The sequence below is a fragment of the Engraulis encrasicolus genome, chromosome 11 (genome assembly GCF_034702125.1).
Source record: "Engraulis encrasicolus isolate BLACKSEA-1 chromosome 11, IST_EnEncr_1.0, whole genome shotgun sequence".
NCBI lineage: Eukaryota > Metazoa > Chordata > Actinopteri > Clupeiformes > Engraulidae > Engraulis > Engraulis encrasicolus.
This window is the reverse complement of record NC_085867.1, coordinates 33,699,723-33,724,562: the sequence shown is the minus strand read 5'-3', so window position 1 is coordinate 33,724,562 and position 24,840 is coordinate 33,699,723. Positions and strand designations below refer to the sequence as shown.

General features: G+C 42.5%; 1 protein-coding gene across 6 annotated transcripts in view; it reads right to left on the bottom strand.

The window, feature by feature from the left end:
* The window catches only part of znf618 (zinc finger protein 618), a 40,874-nt gene extending 16,517 nt beyond the window's left edge, over window positions 1-24,357 (bottom strand). For 3 of the 6 annotated variants that reach the window (XM_063210507.1, XM_063210508.1, XM_063210510.1), the window contains exons 1-9: window positions 23,900-24,357; window positions 9,931-10,285; window positions 6,436-6,513; window positions 5,757-5,831; window positions 5,074-5,118; window positions 4,757-4,846; window positions 3,525-3,596; window positions 1,801-1,890; window positions 1,426-1,515 (exon numbers count right to left, since the gene is read on the bottom strand). In XM_063210507.1, the coding sequence (XP_063066577.1) occupies window positions 1,426-1,515; window positions 1,801-1,890; window positions 3,525-3,596; window positions 4,757-4,846; window positions 5,074-5,118; window positions 5,757-5,831; window positions 6,436-6,513; window positions 9,931-10,240 (850 nt within the window). In that variant the 5' untranslated portion in view covers window positions 10,241-10,285; window positions 23,900-24,357. The remainder of the gene's footprint in view (window positions 1-1,425; window positions 1,516-1,800; window positions 1,891-3,524; window positions 3,597-4,756; window positions 4,847-5,073; window positions 5,119-5,756; window positions 5,832-6,435; window positions 6,514-9,930; window positions 10,286-23,899) is intronic. The other 3 variants (XM_063210511.1, XM_063210509.1, XM_063210512.1) reach the window with 3 other exon arrangements.
* Between the last annotated feature and the right edge of the window lie 483 nt (window positions 24,358-24,840).

Sequence of the window (24,840 nt, the reverse complement as noted above, 5' to 3'; positions counted from 1 at the left end):
TATTTTAGTCATTGCCTTCCCAATTTACTCTTTGTCTTAGTCTAGATGACAAAAATCAAAAAAGGGCATTGACGAAATATTTCAGTCATAGTCATGGTTGACGAAATTAACACTGCGTGGCAGCGACCCAAATATACACGTACATGTATGGATTAAAGAAATTGCTTCTCCTTAAGGTCAGTGTGTGTGTGTGTGTGTGTGTGTGTGTGTGTGTGTGTGTGTGTGTGTGTGTGTGTGTGTGTGTGTGTGTGTGTGTGTGTGTGTTTCAGTAGCCTCACTGTGCTTTGAAAAAATATAAAATCATAATAAAAATAATAATAATAATGACTACACGACTCATTAGGAATCTTTTTTGAGATTCACCAAATACCGTTAAGTAAGATGTCACTTCCAAAAGAGCAATACACTGCAAGAATTTAAGACAAGCTAGCTGATGTTATAGTAATCACAAAATACGACTGGGACCACTATCTTCTACTTTTGCTAGATGCATATGGACCTGTGGTTCCTAACATTTCAGGAGCTATTTCACTCCACAGATTTCATACATGCATCCAATGAGCCATGGGACACTTCATTGGAGACTTCTTTAATCCATTAGAAAAAATATATAGGCCCTGCCGTGGCTCAAACGGTAGGGCACTGCACTGTTACACCGGGGACCCCAGTTTGATTCGGGCCCGAAGCAACCCCCCCCCGCCCCCAAAAAATCTCTCTCTCCCACCCACTTCCTGTCACCATCTCAAAACTGTCCTATCAAAAAAATATATACATATATGTCAATAGTGCAGAATGTAGAAACAATGGAAATATTGTAAAAGGTACATGGATCTGGGTTAAGAACTACTGATGCACCGTAGCTAATATATTGGCTGGCATACATTAATGTCTCCCTTGAAAAGTGACTATAACAGAGGTCAGCTACAGTGCACTTTAATACGCAATTATCATGCTGGTCCCAAACAGCTTTAAATGCTTCGCCATAGTCATTTCAAGTTCCCTGTTGAGATATGGCATTTTACAGCTATTCATACTGACGCAAGACTAGAGCTATTTTTGGTCCAGGGAGTTTTTGTAGGCAGCATCTGAACAGTTTGTACAGCACAACACAACCACTGTAGCAACATCTGAAAAGTCAACAGGCGATAAAGAACAGTCATGCTTTCTAAAATAATAATTTGAATAAACTCACCCAGTCTAATTCTAAAAGCAATGCAATTTACTCATGGAGTCAATTTGGGGGACACATGAAATAAGATTGAACTAAAAATGAAGAAAAAAAATAGCAGTTTCTCATTTTATTCTAATTTTGTGTCCATGCCTATTTATTTAGCAGATTCTTCATTTACACAACATTTTTTTTACATATGGATTTTTACATATGGATTAGTATTATGACAACAGTGGAATATTCAAATGTCATACCTGAGAGCCCGCGGTCAGGCTTGATTGAGGTGTATTTGGTCACATTCTTTTTCTGTAGGGATCGACTTGAATGCATGTCAAAGGAATGGCCTGTGAGAGAATAAAACGATTTCCGTCAATCAGTTACATAACAGCTGCATGATTGTCGTCATTGATTGGTTAGTTGTCAATCAATTACATCCCACCAATGGTCAAAAGCACTGAAAGTGACACCTAACGAATATGATGATTATGCAGATTTACACACAACCGATTAGATACCCATATTTTCACACCAACCAGTCAAAGTGTACTATTATCTCACACTCACCAATCAGATCAGACCATAATCTCACACTGACCACTCAGGTAGTCCCAGTGCTGGGAAGCACCTACCTATGGGGGTATGGAGGGCAACGTGTTCCTGGTAGGGGTTGAAGTACTTGTACTGCTTCCCACAATACTCACAGGTGTAGCTCCCTGTCTCTGCAAGAGAGAGGAACAAAACAAATGGAGTGAGTAAATACTTTTTTGCAATCTTCTTCATACAATGTCTTGGAATTGGTAAAGAGATTTTCTATCAAATCTTTTTTTTAGATATTTTTTTCCCTCAGATGATTTTTTGACTTGTGACGAGATCAAAAGCAAAGCATCCGAAACGTGTCGTTGAACTCTTGGGAGCATGGATCAATGGTGATCAAATGCACCAGTAACTAGAAAGTCAACGACCACCAGATCACCCAAACAGAAAACAGCCTTTCATTGCTGAGGGTGATGAAGTGTGAAAGAATGTGGCCAGAAAAATGCAGAGCAATTTATGTGGCTAGAGTTTCTAATGTTTGTGGTTCAGATTAGCGATGAATGCTTTATGTTTGCAGTTATTTTTATTTTTTTTTACTGAAATCACAGTATTTAATAATTACAATAGATTATACAGCATTTAATAATACAGTACACTACTGCAGCACAATACAATAGGTACAACATGACATGTATAGTCTGGATTCACACCATAGGCACAGTCACTGTGCTTAGCCTATCCCATCGAAAACTAGACCGAGCATTGTAATTAGAGGACAGATTCATGGGCCAGCTGTAATTATCCCCTTAGGCCGTTTACACAGTAGGGTGGTAAAGCGTCGCGGGACGGAAGCGATTTTTGCCGGCGTTGGTGAAAACACCTAGAAACATATCTGTCCTTACACACCAACCGGCGGTAGTCGGGCGTCAGCAGCACAGGAGCTGGCTCCGCTCCGTGCTGCATTTGGAAAATAGAACTCGAGAGTATTTTTCACGTCGGTGACCGGAGGTGTCTCATTGAAATTAATGGCAAAGCAGCACGCTAGCTTTGGCTGTGGGGGGGTTGAACAGGACTGGCCGTGCACGCTGACGCTATCAGTGTGAAAGGCAGAGTAGAACACACCGGCCGAAACTAAGCAGAAAGACCTCAATCGTCTCGCTTCCGTTCCGTTCCGTTCGGCCGTGGTGTGTCTGACGCCTTATGGTGTGAGGCTATACCAACCCGCCAGGCATAAAGCAAAACAAACAAACAAAAAAAGCCTTCTGCTGGTATGGTTTGGTCTTCATCAGGTAAAATACAGTATTGCCAAAAAGTCTGCCTGTATAAGTCCCTCCACTTGGCGACCATCTTGGTGAAGCTTCGGGGCAGCTAATTCGGGCAGCTATTTCTCCATTTCTATACTTTTCAACTGCGTATGAGCAGCATTTGCTCGCAAGATGGTTGGATCAACGACAGCGCAGTCCAGTAGGCAATTGGCTCTTTTCGCCGGAATTGTCAGAGATGTGCAAGCACACGCCATATTGGCATTACGGATTGGCCCCGGTCATTTCTATGGACGTTCTCTTAGGTGTTTTGTCTAAAATAGTGTCTCTCTGGTATTGCTGCAAGAGGAACACTCTTCATCCCTTTTCTTTCCAATGGCATCAGTGTGACTAGCCAATGTTCTAGCACCAGATCAGCAAAGGATGTATTCGAAAAAACAAAGGACCATTTTGAATTGCACAAGTGCAAAGTACTGCATTTCATAACAGGACATAAGGTCAACCGGATGACCCCAACTTGTCCCAAAAAATGAAATCATGAATGGCTCTTCTCTTACTTGGGCCGATCTTCTGATAGCTTTCCACCTCCTCCTTGGCCTCCTCCACTGGCATCACATGGTCGTATGGGTCTGACGAAACCAAGCACAAATGAATAAATGAATGAGACATTCAAAACAAAAGGACTCACAAAGTCAAAAGACTGCTATGCTGCAAGACTTCTGCAATTTTTCATGGTTCAAGCAGCCAGATGTGTCAAAAGGGGGCGAAAATTCTGCATTGCACAGGTTTTCATCATTTAAAGGAGCAATTATTTAAACGTGGATTTTGAAACATCAGCGGAGCATTATTTCTCCACACATAAACCTCTTCACCCCATAAAATGTTGCAGTAACAGTAATATCTATTAAAAAAAACGAAAGAATATCTGCTTCAAGAGAGCTGTATCAGTTTTTAATAGCCCTCGGAGCTAGTATCACATGGGATTTAGAAAACCCATATCTGTTTAACCAGAACTGTTCTTACAGCAGACCAACGTAAAAGCTGATTCCCCCACGACTTTAAGGCCCATTGTGTAATTTTAGTTCATTTCAAAAATAGATGCTTTCCTTTCACTAATTTGATATTTTTTCATGAATATTCACAAAGTAAATAATTAAATGTTTACTGGTCTCACCAGAGCAGGTTTTGCAGCTACACATGTCCATGACTGGTATTTCAACATGGCAGATTCATATACTATTCATAACAGAAAATACTACATTTACAATCCACAATGAATGCTTAAAAAAGATGGTAGTAGTAAGTATACGTAAAAGATGAAACTTGGGATTGGGAAGCATCAATTCTAGAAATAGGCCACTAAAAATATAGCACACTGGACCTTCAGGCAACCGCTCTCAAAGTGCACGCACATGAAAGGCCTGCTTTCATATCAATAAGCATGCCATTGCCAAACCATCCAAAAATAAGAGTCACAGTTTGCTTAGAGAAATGGAAGTTTTACTTAGTGTCCTTCACAGGCTTTCAAGCACACACACACACACACACACACACACACACACACACACACAGACACACAGACACACAGACACACACACACACACACACACACACACACACACACACACACACACACACACACACACACACACACACACTTTGAATAAGGTGCAGGAATAGAGGAACCCATACTGCCACAGTTCTGTGACGGCCTGAAAAAGCCTCATGACATGACATGGCTAAAAGTGTGTACTGTGTTTGTGAGCAGAGAGGGGGAGCGTGGCTTTACCATCCACGGCATGCAGGTCACGGTGCTCCTGGAAGCAGCTGTAGTACTTATACTTCTTCCCACACACATCGCAGGTGTAACGGAAAGAGTCTGTTTTGAGGGACGGAGAGAGAGAGAGTAGAGTAGAGTAGAGTAGAGTAGACTAGAGTAGAGTACTTTTGTTAATCCCGAGAAAAATTAAGGTGTCTGACAATTTACAAAGATACATAGATACAAGACATACTGTAGATACAGACATAAACTAAGACCAAATACACACATTACTGCACATTGTGAGAGAGAGAGGGGTCAGGGGGGGAGAGAATATTTCTACTCACTGTTAACAGCTGGGGATGCCGTTTCTGCAGCAGCAGCTTCAGACCCTGTGAGGACACAAATGCATGCCACATATCATAATCAGCAAGGCGGGCTTTAAAGTCAATAGACAGAGTTACATCCGAGAAATGACTTGAAACAGGATGATGGCTGAATTTGGTTTGCAAACAAGTCATGTAAACCAAGCTCATTCCAAATGTGGCCATGATCTGACAATATTTCGGTTCTGGACAGCCGCTCCTTCTATGTTCATGGAATACTTGTACATGAAACTGCGCTCAGTGGGTGAATACGAGGCCTTAGGCTTAGAGGCCTAAAGTGCGTAGGGGACTCTGCCACGTATACAACTGCTATCCATTTACCATTGACTTATGAACTGCATAACAGAAAATTACAGTGCAAAAACAACAGCAACTACTTGCAGTGCAATAGGACGGGAGACTTACAAGTCCCTTCCAAATATGTCCTCGGTCAAAAAGGTGTGTAAATATGTAAATCTCAAAAGGGACTTGATTGTTAGAATGAGACAATGTTTTTTTGTTGCTTTTTAGCCTTTATTTTTGACAGGACAGTGAAGGAGAGACAGGAAAAAATGAGTGGGGGCAGAGAGAGACAAGGAAGGATCGGCAAATGACCCGGGCAGGAATCAAACCCAGATCGCCAGAGTAGTAAACCAGCGCCCTACCGTTAGGCCACAGCAGGGCTGAGACAATGCTTTTCTGCATCGTCTTCATGCTGGCAAGTTCATCAAGTCCAAATCCTACAATTAATTAGAATATTTAACAATACCCAATCCTGAACACTACAGTTTGTATAGTTCTACGGCAGGGATGGGCAGCTTTTATGGTAAGGAGGGCCACATTTTTTCATCGCCACCATGGAAGGGCCACATGACCACGGATCAGACTGCAATTCGCAGAGTTCGAGGTGCAGTTGATTGCTGACTGACTGCCCATATTGTTTGGAAGGAATAGAATACTCCATACTTAATACTCTATTACCCAACAGTATAATTACAACAGATTGATTCAGTAGTCCTTTAAAAAAATATATGATCATTTCTTTTTTTTAAATTAGGCCTACTGTTTTATCTATGGGCCGCATTGAGTGAGGAGGCGGGCCGCATGTGGCCCCCGGGCCTCCAGTTGCCCATCCCTGTTCTACAGTGTGTGTGTGTGTGTGTGTGTGTGTGTGTGTGTGTGTGTGTGTGTGTGTGTGTGTGTGTGTGTGTGCGTGCGCGTGTGTGCGCTCGTCTGTGCGTTCGTGTGTGTTTGTGCGTTCGTGTGTGTGTGTGCGTGTGCGTGCGAGCGTGTGCGTGTATGCGTGCGCGTGTGTGCGTGCACGTGTGTGTGTGTGTGTCTCACCTCTGTGTGCACGGACATGGGTCTGGAAGCAGTTGTAGTACTTGTACTTCTTTCCACATATTCTACAAACATAGGAACCTGCAATAGATGAATACAGTACACTATTAGTATTGCTATTGCTGTGGAGTAGGAAACCTTGCTCTCACCACACACACACACACACACACACACACACACACACACACACACACACACACACACACACACACACACACACACACACACACACACACACACACACACACACACACACACACACACACACACACACGCACACAAAAGCGGAAGTAAAACACTTATGTCACCTACAAACATTCATGTTTCCTACGAATACCAGAAATACCTCTTGTTACGTGCACGCCTGTACGGGGCGGGTAAGCAGATAGTTTGCTGTTCAACAACAGGCAGTTTCTCTGTCTTGCTGCTGTGTTGTGAAGTCACACGTGGGGAAAGCAAGGCATTGAGTTCCTTTGCATTTGGAAAACTGAAAACTTTGGTAGGTCAAATCTGGCCTGTGGTGTGATTTGATTTAATTTGGCTCCAGTGTTAATTTCGTCAGCTTTTTTTAATTTAGTCTTAGTCTTAGTCACATTGACGAAAATCAATTTTAGTCTTAGTCATATTTTAGTCATTGCCTTCCCAATTTAGTCTTAGTCTTAGTCAAAATGACGAAAATCAATTTTAGTCATAGTCAAATTTTAGTCATTTTAGTCAACATTTCAAATTTTAGTCATTTTAGTCATTTTAGTCAATATTGTGGTCTAAAATAAATAACCTACAATGGCTATTGTTATTTCACCAAGTATTACTAATATAGCCTATTGCAGCAAATATTCACCTTGTTACTTGGTCATTTGCCACCAAAACCCAAATCAGTCATTTCAACATCATAGAGCAAAAGAGCATCACACACACACACTTCCAGGTGCAGGCTGCTCTCTCTCTCTCTCTCTCTCTCTCTCTCTCTCTCTCTCTCTCTCTCTCTCTCTCTCTCTCTCTCTCTCTCTCTCTCTCTCTCTCTCTCTCTCTCTCGTGCATTAGAAGCTGCTGCATATTATTTGATTTTGAGTTTGATCACGGAGGGAGCTACATGCTCTTCTTCACCTGACCGCGTGACTTAAAGCCTGCAGATTGCCGGCAGTGGGAAGACCAGACATCCCAAGTCTCCATGAAGTTGAAAAGTCTCCCTGATAGTGGCTTCCCGATGACCACGAGTCAGATAAAATATTGCTGATGTTAGACTATGCAAGTTAGCGGTTTTTGTTTTCAATTGGTAATGCGAGCAGAGAAAGATAATGACTCGGGCGGCATGCGTGGAATAGGCTTAAATAGATTTCGAGAGCACACTTCGTATGCCCTGCAAAAGTCCCAGGAAAAATTAGGCAGGGGTATGCAGACTGGACGATAGAAAGGACATGCACATACAAATATTTAAACACTAATGCTGTTTTGTTTGTCGGGGGAGTCGAGGCTCGATAAACATGACCCTGAAAAGAGTTTTTGGAATTTAGGAAGACGCTGCAGACGCATGGAAATGCTGTCGACTTCCTTGGGTCTTTTAGCGTTGCTCTCGACGAGAACAAGTTTCAAATCTCAACAGTTTAAAACTCCTTAGCGATCGCCCAACCATTGATTCTTTTCAAAACAACAGTGGCCGTGCCTCTGTTTAGACTGGCCAACTTTCCCCCTGCTGGCGCGCGCTCCCGCGGTGACTGATTTAAATAAATTCACAAATCCGACCTTCATGATTTGCTTGCGAACTGCCTACTCATATGGTTAAACAACAAATATAGCAAACAATACAAAAAAAGAACAGACAACGAACGCCGGGCTAAGACAGCCTAAGTGAAAAGGAGAATAGTGGAAGCTCGAGGAGGTTTAACATGACAGTATCAGAGGAGGATTGGCGCTACTGTCATTACTGCAGAAACACATGTCTTCGTCATGGACAAGAGGGTCGTTGAACATGTTTCAAAATGAACACTTCCCTCAACGTCGGCTATTTTTTCTCTTTCTATGGGAATGTTTTAGGACCTAAACTCAACTTAAATGGACTCACTGAACTACTAGGCTACAGAACTACTGACTGAGCCGCGCCATGCACTGGCTGCCGGCAGACAAGCGAGGCAACAGGGTGAGCGCGCAATCACCTATGAAGTTCAAAACTCTGCATATATTACAATTAGCCTACAATTTGCAAATTAATTATAAATAGTTATATTTTTTAATGTCCATTCGTCCATGGCTTGTCAATTTCGTCTCGTCTTAGTCTCCTTGACGAAAATATTATTTTATTTTCGTCATATTTTTATTTGCTGGAGGCAATTTTTATTGCGTCATCGTCTCGTCATCGTCAAGGGAAAAAGGGGCGTTGACGAAATATTTTCGTCATCGTCGTGGTTGACGAAATGAACACTGCTTGGCTCGTGAGATCATTTCAAATGTGCAGTTCATTTGGCCCATGACTTGAACACATTTTTTTTTAATTTTGAGCATCAGAGGAATTATGAGTGGGGCCCAGGCTAGAGTTACAGCACATGCATCAGCAGAGACGTTTCACACTAATCACATCCAGAAAAATATATATCGTGGCAGAAAGCGAGGGGGGGGGGTGAGAAGGAGGAAGGGAAGGCAAGACAAAGAATGAAAGCAAAAAATAGAGAGTGTGTATGTTAGGGATGCAAATTATCGATGAATTCATTCATCGTTAGTTGACTGCCTTATCGATCGACTTCCGATTAATTGATAAGCGGCGCTTTTCCCCCAAAATCTCAATGTTTCTCCAAAAAATAACCTACTAAATCTAAAAATTGAAATTAAAAAGTGAAATAAAAATACTAAACTTAAATAAATTCCATTTAAATTCTTAAATCCAAAAGTGATTTAAATATTCCCACAATTCACACCCCTCTTCACACACTAGTGTGTGTGTGTCTGTGTGTGTGTGTGTGAGTGAGAGAGAGAGAGAGCGGTGAAGTGGCTATGAGGGTCCTCCAACCAAATGACTGAGGCGGAGGGAGGTCCTCCACAAGTGCACACCACAGACAAGAGAGAGCGGAGACTGAGTACAGAAGTATGGGGTGCAATCTGTGCACAGTGCTCGCTGCCAATCAAATCCAGGCAATGAATGGCTCTCACACACATGCTGTTAAAGTGGCTGCTATACCATGTTTGTCAGGATAAGTGTCTGAAACAAGACCAGCCCCCACCATGCCAACAACAGGGACACTAAACCTATGAAACAAAAAAAGCAATATTCTGGGAGATAAGAGAGGCTATATTTCATTCAGCAGTAGTAAAATAAGAAACGACTACTGAACCTTTAAACTTTGTGACCTGGTGGTGGCAGTTTTTTAAAGAGTAAACTTTGCATGGACACAGACACACAGGCACACAGGCACAGAGACACAGAGACACACACACAGACAGACAGACAGACAGACAGACAGACAGACAGACAGACAGACAGACAGACAGGGGGTTATAAGTCTTTACCCTGAGTCTGCGAACCGCGCGATCCTCCAATCACCACACAGATCTCCGCCGGCGTGCTACCCTCGCTGGCCTTGCCGTTGCTGGCGGGCGGCGCCGCACTGGTTGCCGTGGCAGCAGCGGAGGAGGCAGGGCTAGTCAGGCCGGCGGTGGGGGTGGGGGTGGGGGAGGTGGTAGGGGTGGAGTTGATGCCAGGCTCGGTCTTGACGGCGGTCGCAGAGGGCGATGGGGAGGAGATGGGCGTGTCCTGGGCGCTGGCCGCCTCCCCCTGCTCCAGCAGCCCAGGGTTGGGCACCTCCTGAGCGGCACTCATGGCCCCCCCGCACACACGATGACGCGACGACTACTACTGCTCCAGCTGCAGAGAGAGAGAGAGAGAGAGAGAGAGAGAGAGAGAGAGAGAGAGAGGGAGAGAGGGAGAGAGAGATATTATATTAGCCTTCACTGTTTCCAGCAGCAACACCTCGGGAGTCGGACACCTTCGCACACACAACCCCCTGCCCCACCAGACAGAAGCTTTGGCAACCACACACATGCACACGCACTGTCATGGCCTGTATAGTACAATTATGATAAATGTGCAAGCAAATCAGAAGGTGTGCTAGTGCTACAACTTAAAGGACAACCATGCTGAAAGGTTATGCATGTCAGTTAACTCCCTTAAGTTCCCAAGTTTCCCATTTGAAAATTGCCCAAAGTCCCGTACCAAAGTTTATTTATTCACCATGCAGATTTATGGAATGGTTATACTGTAGTACCAGTGTATGAAAGCATACAGTATATTGAAGGTTTTATACCAACAGTCCCTCGTCTCCGTGCCTCCTCCCCCCCTGCAATGCCTCTACTCCTCCCCTAGGGGTCCCAATCCCCAGTTTAGGAAGCCTTTAAGCTTACTGTCTGGGCTCACTAGATATGCATAATTTACAAGCAGTCAATGGAGAGCGCCATAGGCAACCAAACAGCAGCACCAAATACAGCTCCAGGCCACTTTATTAGAATAGCATGAAAAAGTTGATTTATTTCCATAATTCCATCAATAATGTTAAACTGTCATGGATTATAGATTCATGGCCCAGCTTTTTAACTATTCCAATAATTAAATTGTTTATTTTTACATATTTTGGTCTTCCAGCTCAAAAAACATGAATTGGGGAATTCGCATCATTAGAATATTGTAATAAAATCACATTTTTCTTTATCAAAATTCGGGTCACATTAAATCAGTTGAAATTTGGTACTTTCTACATAACATGCAATGTTCAATACTTGGTTAGCACTCTCTCTGTCTTAATAACGGCCATGATGCGTTTAACATTGAAGTCAATGGCAGAAACAGTGCATGGGAGTTATGGAAGCCCAGATATCCTTGATGCTTTGCTGTCAGCTGTTCTTGTTTGTGGACCTGGTGTCCCACACTTCACTCTTCAATATACCCAGTAGATTTCCATGCCACGTTTTGGCACTAACTCACCAGTTTAATTCTAAATCACCAGAAATGAAGCCCCATTGAAAATGAATGGGGTTTTACATCTGGTGAGTTAGAATTAAACTGGTGAGTTAACACCAAAACGTAGCATGGAAATCTACGGGTATATTGAAGAGTGAAGTGTGGGACACCAGGTCCACAAACAAGAACAGCTGACAGCAAAGCATCAAGGATATCTGGGTATTTTATTACAATATTCTAATGATGTGAATTCCCCAATTCATGGGTTTTTTGAGCTGGAAGGCCAAAATATGTAAAAAAAATAAATAAATAAAAAAAATGTATGATTGGAATAGTTAAACAACTGGGCCATGAATCTACAATCCATGACAGTTTAACATTATTGATGGAATTATGGAAATACATCAACTTTTTCATGCTATTCTAATAAAGTGGCCTGGAGCTGTACATCTCTCCAATGGGTTCATTCAGCACAGAAAGTGTGTGTGTGTGTGTGTGTGTGTGTGTGTGTGTGTGTGTGTGTGTGTGTGTGTGTGTGTGTGTGTGTGTGTGTGTGTGTGTGTGTGTGTGTGTGTGTGTGTGTGTGTGTGTGTGTGTGTGTGTGTGTGTGTGTGTGTCCGACAGAGAAAGATAATGCAAAACAGAAGTGTGAAAGTGTAATCGTAAGAGTAATATTTTTACAACCGACCTGCGCAATCGTCTGTTCTAATGTTGTTTCAGTTTCAAAGTATTAAAGCCCAACCCTAAAAACTACATCACAAAGCAATGTCTCATATACAGTAATACGTAGGTCTCCACAGTAGAAATGTGAATATATCTGAGAGAGAGAAAGAGAGAGAGAGAGAGAGAGAGAGAGAGAGAGAGAGAGAGACAGAGAGAGAGAGAGAGAGAGAGAGAGAGAGAGAGAGAGAGAGAGAGAGAGAGAGAGAGAGAGAGAGAGAGAGAGCAACTGAAACCAGATCACTAAGTTTTATGAAGACAAACAAACAAAAAGATCAGCCATTTATGTTAATAACTATGGTGTAAACAGGGTGTGATCAATGTTTCTGGTGCTTTCACTCATAGCGCGTTCAGGCCGACTGAGAACCGCGCTGGAGCCCGTTCCCGCACCTAATCGCGAACCGGCCGTCGTGCTCACGCCACAGATATTTGCGTTCACGAACCGGAAAGTTGGTTCGGAATGCGAAACGCAAAATACTAGGTTTTTCTCTGCGAACCGTGACGACAGCGTCGCCGTCAGCAGGTTCATCCGGGTAAAACACGGTCACGTGCAGAAAAAGTTCAGAGCCCGGTATAAACACGGTTGGTTTGCAGACAAGAACTTTAGTGCTGAACGTAACTGGTGCGGGCACCGACACCGGCTCCGCTCTGGTCGGCCTGAAAGCCCTATCAGTGGAACAGTGCATACAGTGGGAACAGAGCCTGAGAGAACTCTACATCTGAAAGCACATCGACACCACACCCATGGCTCCCACACTGCTCATACCCAATATTTGAGCATTCAGGAACCAGAAAGTTGGTCTGTGATGTAAACCGAAAATACTTGTCGTTTGTACTGTTTGTGAACTGTGATTGCAATCAGGCCCGCCAATAGGGAGGGACAAAGGGGTATGTTGTCCTGTGCCCAGTGAAAGCTGTCAGCGGTCCTGATTGCAATGTTGACGTCAGCAGGTTCATCAGGGCAATACAATTCACGAGGAAACAGAACAGAGCCTGGTGTGAATGTGCGTGGCTCGCGGGTAAGCACTATGGTTCTGAACGTAACTGGTGCAGGAACGGGGGCAGCTGCACTGGCCTGAACACAGTACCTGTGAACCGAACCTTGGTTCCCCAAGAGCAGGGGTGGGGAACCTTTTTCATTCGAGGGACCACTTCAAATTCCTCCAAGGGCTTCTTCAGTAATATGAACACAAACCAGGGTATCTCCTGCACTTTAGGCCTATATTGAAGGCAGCCACCTTTAAAACAGACCCCACCATCTCTAGGTCTCCTGAAATTTAACTTAATTGTATTGCAAATGTAATTTCTAAGATTACTTCACAAAACATGTCATATTTCATGTGAAGCTGCATCGGGGGCCACATAAAATGGCCTCAAGGTCCGTAAATGGCCATCGAGACATAGGTTCCCCACCCCTGCCCTAGAGCATTTATTCTTGTTGATATAAAATGTGAATGCAATGTGTCCATGATCCTGGTCACAGGCTAGCAGGGCTAATTAAATGCATATTAAATACTGTATTGTAGCACTACAGCCCTAACAAGCAAATGGCATGAAATAGTTGTACATTAAGTTTCACCAGTACATATGGAACTGCACTATGTGACTGCACCTGCACTACCCCACAAGTACACGCACACACACGCACAGTACCTATGGGACTGCACCTTACCTGAACTACCTCAGTCCTCTACTAGCAAGAACTGTCTGGATCCTGCAACATACAAAGCACCAGCACTGCTTGTTGTTACCCTTTCCCTTTGAACTGCACTGTGACATTGCACCTTCCTGCACTGCCTCACTTTAGCAATAAGTCAATAAAGCACTTCATGACAGGACATAAATGTCACAGTACTTTTTTTTTAAGTACCGAAAAGTAGCAGTACCAAAATATTGGTATCGTGACAACACTCATGTGTATGGGTGTGGAAAGTAGTACATTGCAAGCACAACCGTCAGGATTATTCAGTGTTGTATGTTTCCACTTGTCTTTGCAAAGACGTGGAAGTAGTTTTCCACTAGCAAAACATATCTTTTGGGCTTTATCAATATGCTCGGTGGAACATTGGTGCATTTTCACTGGCACATGAAACGCACCAAATTTTTGATTGCTGGATTGCTGCTTTCACTTCACAGTGACATTCAGAATGTAAGTGGAGTAGTTGTCATTCACAAATGTATATTCTGATAACACACGGGATACACGCAATCACCTTTGTTCACCTAGGGTGAACAACGTGAAGGTGGTGTGACAATAGTTTGTCAATAGCTACCATTTGTGAAGAAGAAGCGTATGCATTTCAATACTGGAGCGTCACCATATTAATAATTTATCTCTGGGTGTGCTAGTTTAATAAAGCCCAGTAATAAACCCCTGTTGAGAAGCGAACACCAACCTTAATATGTCCATAATGTGCTATACATCATCTAGTGTCTGTGCCAAGGGCAAAGTAGGGTAATTTTGAACTGAAACACTTAATGGTTCGCCCTTGCCAGAACAGTCTAAAAAATACACTCTAGCACTTGTTTTCTGCGAAAGAGAAATAGGATAGCATCAAGACTATGAATTATGAGTTAAAGCTACAGGGAGCTATCCTACTGTATGTGAATCTGTATGTTTGTATGTTTTGATACACGATTTGGCATGAAACATTTTCAGGAGGGCTAGGTCACTAGTTTTGTTGTTGGTGGCAAATATAGCCTACATCATACTATAACAACACATTCTGAAGCATCATATCATGAAACGGCATATATGCAGCATATGATGAAACATATCAAGAGCAGTGCGAGATGTCTTTTAGTACCCCCAGCAGATGATTGAGACACACCACAGACAGACAGTCACACTGGCGAACAGGCAGCCAGAGTCAATAACTTACAACACATCTGGGGGGCAGGCAATACATTTTGAAAAGAAGGAGGGGGAAATGTGTTTTGGAAAAAATGAGGGAAAACGTGTTTTGGGAAAAAAAGAGGGAGAGGGGAGGGGGGGGACAGCGGGGGGTGGGGGTGTAAGCATCTTTTCCCATCCATTCGGCTCAACCCTGAATGTGAAACCACAACAAGATCAACATTTCAATACCAAATCCACTCTAATTCCATTTCCAATTCCAATTCCAATTCTACTTGCTGCACTGAGGCTGAGTGATGTGCTCCATGGTTTCTCAGAGCACAGCTCAGTTGTTGCTTCAGACCACAGTGTTAAGCAGCACCATAGCTAAAATGAAAAATAGGAGGTAAAAAAAAAGAAAAGAAACAAGATAAATTCCCCCTCCTTCACCCCAAGGCTCACAATTTTGCTTTCTTGTGGCTAAAAATGCCGCAACTCACACCTCCAGAAAACAAGCGCCATAGCTCATGTTCGTACAGTAGATAGAAAAGTACATATAAAAACATATAAAAGTAAAAATGTATGTGTGTATAATGTGTGTATATACAGAGACTATGTATGTGCATACCATAGTCATTGTCATGACTTTTTCAAACATGCCGATGCTACAAAAGACCCCATTATTGCTGCATGTCACCATTATGCCTGAAGTGATTACACCGCACCTCATTTTCTATAATGGCCTCAATGTTACTCTTTCACCCCGCCAACACACACACACACACACACACACACACACACACACACACACAAACCTTCATGATTGCTTTCAGAAATTGTAGGCGATAATAATGCTTAAAAACATACATGGCAGAAAAAAAATCCTCTTTTTCTATTTTTTTTTTCTTATTACACAGAGTGGTTTGAAAACGAAAGGAAAAAAATGAGGTCTTCAAAATTTGAAATTCAAAGGCTTGGCAATCTCCATAAAACCTTTTTCAATTTATATGCAAATGTGAATTAAATTTTAATAACGCCGGGATATTGAAACGAAACTCAGACTTGAATTATACAAATATAAATCCTGAAAGAGCGGCCCTAAAATTAGAAATTCCGGGCGTCTGCGGCATCTGATTGGCTTCTAAGCCCTTGAACACTGCCAGATTAAATTTTTGATGAAAATCAAAATTGCTATGCAGTGAGGAAGGCAGACTGCACGACCTTCCCCCCATTGTGATGTATGGGGACCATTAGACTGAAAGCCGACTCTGCCTAACAATGCCTGCACAAACACACAGACACACACACAGACACACACACAAACTTTAGTAAACACTACTGCACACAATATTCATATAAATTACTTCTACCAGCAGATTTTCATTTTTAGAAAGGCTGAACTTTGAGAGACTCCTTTAACACCCTGGAACATGCCTATGCTAGGGGGCTGGGCTTCTCAGAGCATCTGTTTTCAGCTGCAATTTTTCCAGCTCATGCATAAATTCATGAACCAACAAAAGTTTAATTTTGTATCACCACAAAAGAAAAAAAATAATAACAAAGACCAGTAAAGCATTTTTCCACATTCAGTCACACACACACACACACACACACACGCACACACAAGAACACAAAAAAAGATGCATGCCTGTGTATGGCATAGTGCACAGTGATATCCTGTAAGGTTATATTGCAGGTTTGCGGCCATATCAACACATCTGAAATTTATGAGAAAGAGAGAGCGAGGACATGATCTCTCCGCCATGGACGCTGCATCTCGGAACAGATGGAGGAGAGGTAATAAAGAGACACAGGAGAGGCGGATGGGGTAGTGGGTGGATGGGTGGATGGGTGGATGGGTGGATGGATGGATGGATGGATGGATGGATGGATGGATGGATGGATGGATGGATAGGAAAAAATGAAATTAACAACTGGAGAAAAATAGAATGAGTTAGGAAATGGATCACACTCAGTTTTTTAGTCTTTCTTGTTCATTTCTTTTTATTTAAACATTGTAGGGTTCTGACAGACGTTTCGGTTGCAAGAGCCTTCCTCAGTGTCACAGTGTCTTGCAGCCGAAACGTCTGTCAGTCCCTGCAATGTTGAAATAAAAAGAAAAGAACAAGAAAGAAGAAGAAAAAACTGAGTGCGATCCATTTCCTAACTACTAGATTACTTCAGAGACGCACCAACAAGACGGAAGAGCGCGGTGTGTGTAAGAAAAATAAACTGAGAAAAGAAATATTCTTAATAACAGTTCAAAGATCCAGAAGCACAGCTTCTAGGTGTTGGTAAACGCAGGCGTGTTGAATACTTCAAAAGAAAGAAGTTTGCCCCACACTTTTTACAAACTTTTTTTCTCGCTTATTGAGAGCTAACAACACATTTCGCCTCTGTACGTCATCAGGTTCACTCAGGCAAATATTCTGTGTGTTTGTGTACATACGTAGCGTACGTAGTGTGTGTGTGTGTACGTAGAGTACAGCCTTTCCATGTTGCCTAAATGAAGCTGGAGTTCAGCACTCAGAATCAAAGTCAGCATCAGATAGTAGAGGGGCTCAAAGTCTGTTGCATAATACTTACCCAGTCACAGCCACAAACACACACAAACACACGACCAAAAACACACCCCACACACAACATACAAACACATTAGGTTCTACATCCAAACTGGTCCCCTTATACAGAACAGGCACCAAATACACAACAGGTCCCGGGAAGGGCAATAGAGTTCTTCAGTAACGCGGAAGCATGTAGTAGATTGTAGTCTTTCATGTTAGCATTTAAGGACTTCCTGGTTCGTATCGGCTTCCGGCCTCCATTGGGAATGAATAGGGGTAAATTTCAAATAAGCTCCGAGTGCAAGTACGCGCTTAGCGAACCCCCGCAAACTGTCGAGGGTGTTAAAAATAGGCTGTAGGTATGACATGGTTGATCATTTTGTGTCAAACTTCGACATAAATACGATGTTGCGTCCATATGCTAAACCCGGAAGCTTTTGGCGACTACAGAAGCGGCGCCTGTATCTAACGGCATGTACGTGCGGAAGGTTGTACCCATGGCAACCAAAGGAAAGTATGTAGTTCTGAAGTTTTAATGATCAGAAAGGGGTTAGCAATATTGAATTATAATCGTCATGATTTAACATGTGAATACACCAACATGATGATACGATCCGTTCCACTAATGAGAAAGGGATGCGGGGACACGCTAATGTTCGTTGTTGCCGTGCAACTTATATTTTTGCCAAACCTGAATCTCTATGGCGTTTTGCAATGTAAAAAATCGCCATCGAACCGGAAGTCCAAACGCCGCATACAAGTTGACGTCAACGCTGAAGAGCTCTATATGCACAGAGTCATCCTCTCTCTCTCTCTCTCTCTCTCTCTCTCTCTCTCTCTCTCACACACACACACACACACACACACACACACACACACACACACACCCCCCACACACACACACACACACACACACACCCCACACACACACACACACACACACAGTCCATAAACACAAGTGTGTGTACACAGAAGGTGAGTCAAGCCGGAAGTTAATTTTAAAACAGGGCCTCAAATAGGAAGAGCCGCGTTCTGGTTTCCTATTAAAAACAGAAAAAAAACCATCAAGTAAGCTTAGCTGCAGTGACGTCATGCTGTCCTCTCCTCAACCTAATAATTAAAGAAGGAAATGAATTCTGGTGGGTGAGTGAGTTCGAGTGAGTGAGCGAGCGAATGGGAGTAAAGCTACCATCTCCTGTTGTAGGCGGGGTATGGTGGGGGCAGAGGCCTATCCACTGTCAGGCCATATCTGTGGAGGTTGATCTCTCTCTCTCTCCCTCTCTCTCTGTCTGTCTGTCTGTCTCTGACCCTTTGTGCATTTCAATATGCGACCTTGTGACCTCAGTTTTTGCTGATGCCACGCCTCCATGGAAAAAACAATTAAGTTTCCCCACTGTCAGCCTAGCCAAAACATTTTTTGGGGGACTATTCTTCATTAACCAGCCTGTTTGAAAATGAGCTTTTGCGAGATATTGAAATATAATGCTGTTGTCAGTGATGTCATCATGACTTATTACTTCCTGGTACGAGGTCAACAGCACAAATCGAGGACCCAAGGTTGCATATTGGAATGCACCCACAGAAAAGATGGACAGGCTTGGGTTGGGATGGATTAATCAGAGATGTATAAAGTACTAGTTGAGGTACTGTTGTGGATGTAATTACAACACTAGTAGAATGACATTACGGAGCCTCAGTTATGTAATACCACACTACTAGTGTTGTAATTACATCTGCAACAATACTTATTACACTACCAGTGTTGTAATTACATCTGCAACAATACTTATTCTACTTCATACATCTGTGGTTAAAATTAGCCTCTAGTCTAAAACACCCCCCCCCACACACACACACACACAGACACACACACCAAACCCTGCTGCAGTCTTCTGGGCCTGCTCAATGGGGAAAGCCCAAGGCCGCAAGCAGCGGTGGAAGTTTACAGCAGAAATTTACGCTCAACTGCCTTGTGGAAAGTTTCAAGAATTTATGGAGAAAGGTGGAAGGAGGAGGGCAGAAATTTCCAGAGCAATGCGAAATGGGGATTTTTTTCCTGTTTCTTTTTCCCCCTTCACTCTCTGGGTGTCATGAGGAGACAGAAAGAGCAGAGCCTGCGAATCTGCAGAGGAGAAGCTGACGAGATGTCTAGTGGACATCTGAAGTGGAAGGAAAGCTATTGTAGCTGCCTGCTAGCTCTACAGAAAGATAGCACAACAAACCAGTCCACCAACCTCAGACCATTGGCCTATCTATAAAAGCAGGGACTTATGGCCAAAAAAAAAAAAAAGAAAAAAAAAAAAAAGAAAGAAACGGTTTATGGTCTTCAGATTAGACTAGGATTTGCATCCTAGCCTTGGAGCAGTGTGAGTTCAAGAAAAGCAAGCTCTGCCTACTTTTTGTTTGTTTGTTTGTTTTTGTTTTGGGTTTTTTGCGCTACTGAACCACAACATAACCCAACTTACTTTAACCACTGACTACAGTCAGCAAAATAAATCCCAAAGTAAGAGAAAAAGAAAAAGAAAAAGCAACATCCATGCTAAATAGAAAAATGTTTAAAAAGATGCACCATTTTCCTATAGATAACATGGTCTTCTATATGTGACATGTGAGGTTAGGAGAACCAAGCTGTCAAGAGTATTGCTTCCACAGAAAGATAGAGGAACATCAACATAGCTAGCCTGACCACTGATAATTGAATGGCCTAGGCTTTTACATTACATTACACTACACTTAGCTAATGCTTTTATCCAAAGCGACAAACAATTTGGGATGTTACAATTGGTTACAGTCCCTCCCAATGAGTGTGGTAGGAATTGGAAAGGTGGGATTTGAACCTGCAACCTTCTGATCTAAAGACCAAACTCCTTAACCATTAGGCCATGGCTGCCCGATTCTATGGAAACAAGGTCCTTCACCATAAATAGCAAAATAAAGAGGAAAACCATTTAAAAATTCTCCCTGCTTGCTCCACAGAAAAAAAAATAGGAAATTGATTAACACAGTCTAACCACTGACCACCGCATGCCCCAGTCCTCTGTGTGTGGAGGTTGGAGTGCTCACGTCCACAGAAACATTAATCCTGTTGCCACACAATAGTGGTAGACAGTGTGAGAGAGTGGTGCGCACACTGGGCATGCTCTCCAAAAAATACAAACTTTATTTCATTAAACAAACGGCAATATTTCGATCCACCAGTGGGGTCTTCTTCGTGCCCAGTGTGCAGATCACTCTTTCACCCAGTCAACTGCGTGGCAGCCAGGTCTTTCAGCAAAAAAAGCATGCTTAAAAATCTGAACTGAAAAAAAGTTTTTTCGTCTTTAACTTGCATAACTCTGAGAATGTGATGGTAGTATTTTTAGCCATTCTCTTTTTCTTCTGCACGCCTCCCAGGGGAACAGTCCTACAACTTCAGGATCTGTTTCTTTTAGCTTGGGCTTATAGCCTACCAAGCCGTGCACTCCTGTCTCAAGCTTCCGACACAATGTTTCAAAATGGTGACAATTTCACCTCATGCATTGCACTCGTTTCTGACAGATTACACAATCGTTTGAAACCGCTCTACGCAGTAGGAGAGGAAAAAACTACAGAAATTGCACAATTTTTTCTCTCTTTTTTTTTGCTCTTCGGGGAGGGGTCAACGCAGAATAGAATAGAGCCATTTTTGCAACTGTTAAAAACAATGGCCATTCTTCTGGAAGTTTCAGAATAAAATCACACACACACACACACACACACACACACACACACACACACACACACACACACACACACACACACACACACACACACACACACACACACACACACACACACACACACACACAGAGAGAGAGGCCTAGTCAGGCATCTATTCACAGAGGGCTGAACACCGAATTCCTCACTTTGTCTCTGACTCAACCATTTTGTGTTCCCTCTTCCTAAGGAGGGAACATTTTCCACAGCACAGAGTCATAAATTTACATTAATGTGTGCAGAAAAAAGGCACATGCAATTTGGTATGTTACTGTGGGCAAAAAAAAATCCCTGAAATAAATGTCAGTGGCTGAGTCTAAATTCAGCGCTGTGTTTATTAAAAAACAGAGCCTAGCCCGTCTGCCCTGGGTTCCTCATTTCATTTCAACAAGAACAATTTTCAACTGAAATGGCGTCTCCAATGGCATTCGATTCTGTGAATCATTTACCAGGAAAAACAAAATGGCGGTAACTTTATGCTAAAAGGGAACATTATACCTGAGCATTAAAAAGCTTTTCCCTTTGCGTCGCTTTCTTGCGAAAAGGTCGCGCATGTCCATACATGATTTGTGGGGGGCTATATCTTTATCTCTCACGACAACTTTCAAAATGCCAAGCTGCAGAAATGAACACAGCCAGGCAAATATAAATATGTCCTATAAAAATACATCAAGCAGCACAATCTCACTACGCCTGCTGCTGTCTACTCTGCACCCAGCGTTTTATACATTTTCCAATCTCCTGCCTCTGCATAGCGTGGGCTATATAGCCTAGGAGGAATGGGGAGGGCAAAAAAAAAATCTTTCTAGCTTTGATTCAATTTTCCAATATCTGCAGTGTATTTGCCAGCCGAGATTGAAACCAGGAGGGGTCAAAGTTCAAATTCATATTGCACTGCAGCGGAGACAAATTTGAAACCAACCTTTGAAATTTGAGCCGATGTGAGAGGGTCAGAGCTGAAAATGACAACAGACAACAGGCTTTGTTAGATCCCACTGCTGACGGAAAACAAAAAAAAAGAGAAAGAAAATGCTAGCCGCCTCCCGCCTCCCCCCCCCAAACGGGAAATTGTTTTGTGTGACTACAAGATTAATGTAAACACTGGTGAAATCACCTAGGATTGTGTTGTTTTCCACCCTGCCCCCCCTTCTCCTCTCCACTTCTCTGCTGACAGTCTTTTAAAAAAAGGGCCTTTGGATGCATACGGGTATACACGCTGCCATATTTTGTTTGGTCAGTACATTTTTGTTTTGTTTTCTATTTTATGAGATTCAGCACAAAACAGATTTTCCACCATCTTCTTTGGTGCAATGTCGGCCTGCGCCTGTGCATTGTTTTCCATTTGTTTCCTCCTTTAAACTCAAATACAAAACATGAGTGGATAGCCAGTCCAGACATAAAAGAGAACCATCACTGACACTGTAGTGTTCTGATTTTTTTTTTTATCAGGGAAATCTAAAACAGAATTTAGAATGAATCCTCTACATGGGCTAATTTCCTGTTTTAAAATGCCCCAGATTTAAGTTGGGTTAATTTGTAATGGGTCTATCACTTCTAAAATATAACTAGATGGGCTGATGGACAGAGCAGCAAGTCAGGAGTGCTGATAAGATAACCCATCTTCTTCTTCAGATAGATGAGGGGGGAGAAAGTATTGGAGAGAAGTGTGGGGGGGGGGGGCGTGCAGAGATCAATGACTGCATAGAAGACTGATTAAGTTATCCTACACAGACAACAGGGTGTTCAATGCTATAGTACACAAACCACCATAAGGCTCATTGCAACACTCCAGAGTTATGAGCCTTAGATAATTCGTTCTTCGCATAGCATGAATAGTGGCATTCCTTTTACAAACAGTGAGATGTAGAAACAAACGGGTTATAATTCACTGCAGTGGTTTTACTACCTCATTTGTTACACAGAGCTGGATGCGCAGTGGAGGAGATAATCTTTCACAAAACGAGAAAGAATATCTCACAATTACCATTATAACACCGTTTCCTTTTATGTCTGCGAAAATTGTTAAATTTAAATTAAACCCACAATCAAATTAATTACAATTTCTTAATTTCCAGAAAATATCCGCCGCCAGGCGGCGACATGTTCAAAACTAAAACGAACTAGCAGACATTCTATCCACAATTTGTCCAAAAAATCCTGAGAGCGTCGAGCATTCAATGTATAAACTGTAACAATTTTCGAAACAAGTCACCATATTTCATGGCTATAGTAGAACAGCAGACGATCTAGATGTCTAATCTGCAGAATTAGCCTGAAATTCTGCGAAAATTCTGCAAACATGGCTGCGAGTGGGTTTTCTGTTTTCAGATTCTACCCTATCCTTCATGTTTTTCTCTCCGTCCGGAACATTTCCCTGAACATTCAACTTCATTTCACAAGCGACATTACACCAGCATCAGAAAGCGAGCTGTGCGCCGGCGACATGCAAGCCAAACTACAATTGCTGAATGAAACTTTAAAACATGTCTTTTAAAAATTCAACAGATTAGCTTTCACAACATTTCCAGCATTGCCAAAGAAGCAGAATTAGCTCCGTTCAACCTCACGTGAATACGTTTGGAAACAGTCCGTCTCATTGGGCTGCGAGAACAAGCAGAGATGGAAATTTCCAAATTGCAGAATTCTAAAAATCACTCAAATCCAAGTTAGTACCGTGTGTTGTTCCCTCCCAAAGCGATGCGTCTCATTCGGGTTGTGTCGCTGGATCCCTCGAAACCGCCTCCTAAACCTTTGGGTGACGGCGCTGTCGGCAGCGGAGGAACATTTGGATTTCAAAATTCTTTCAATGAATTTGCCTGCAAGCTTGTGTTCTTCCGGAATGTGTCTGGCTGCTTCAGTTCAAGCTGGATACACACAACGCGCCTCTTCAGTCACTGTTCCCCTTCTAGCAGGGTGTAAGTGGCGTTCTGTCCTGTAAAATGCTCATCCGCCATCATGCAAGCAAGGGCAGGTTCCCAATTCGCAGCGTCTGACTCTAGCTAGCTACAATGCATCAAAAAAATATTACCGAATCTGCTGTACGGAGGCACGACCGTAAAGTTGCACAGGAAAAGTGCTGCGCTGAGCATGAAGTCACTAGCTTTTCCAAAACACATATTTGGCATTCCTGTCCCTGGGGGGAAAGATTAAAAAAAAAAAAAAAAAAAAAAGTGAACCTGAATAAACTTCACTGACAGTGTCCAAATATAGAGCAAACTTTCCATGACAATTTTAGTTGGCCCAAGTCATAAAACAATAACACAACTTGAAAAAAATGGGCTGACACAGCTTATGACTTGATTTTTGGTAGCTAAATAATTCCTGAAACTTCACAGGCTATTTACTAAAATGTGCTGCTTCGTGACCGATTGACCAAAGTCCTGGATTTAAAGTTGTCTCATAGGCCTAGATGGCTAGTGTAGAGCCCTATAAGTAATTCAGTCCATATACACCCTTGTGGTCGACTACTCTTTTAAAGTGCTGTTATAGGTTAGCCTGATCTGCAGATCTTTTTTTTCTTTCTTTCTTACCACTCTGTGCTGGAGACAGTTGGCCAACAAATTCAAATTGGTTTTATTAATTTATTTTCATTTTCCAGAGAATAGAAATAGAAA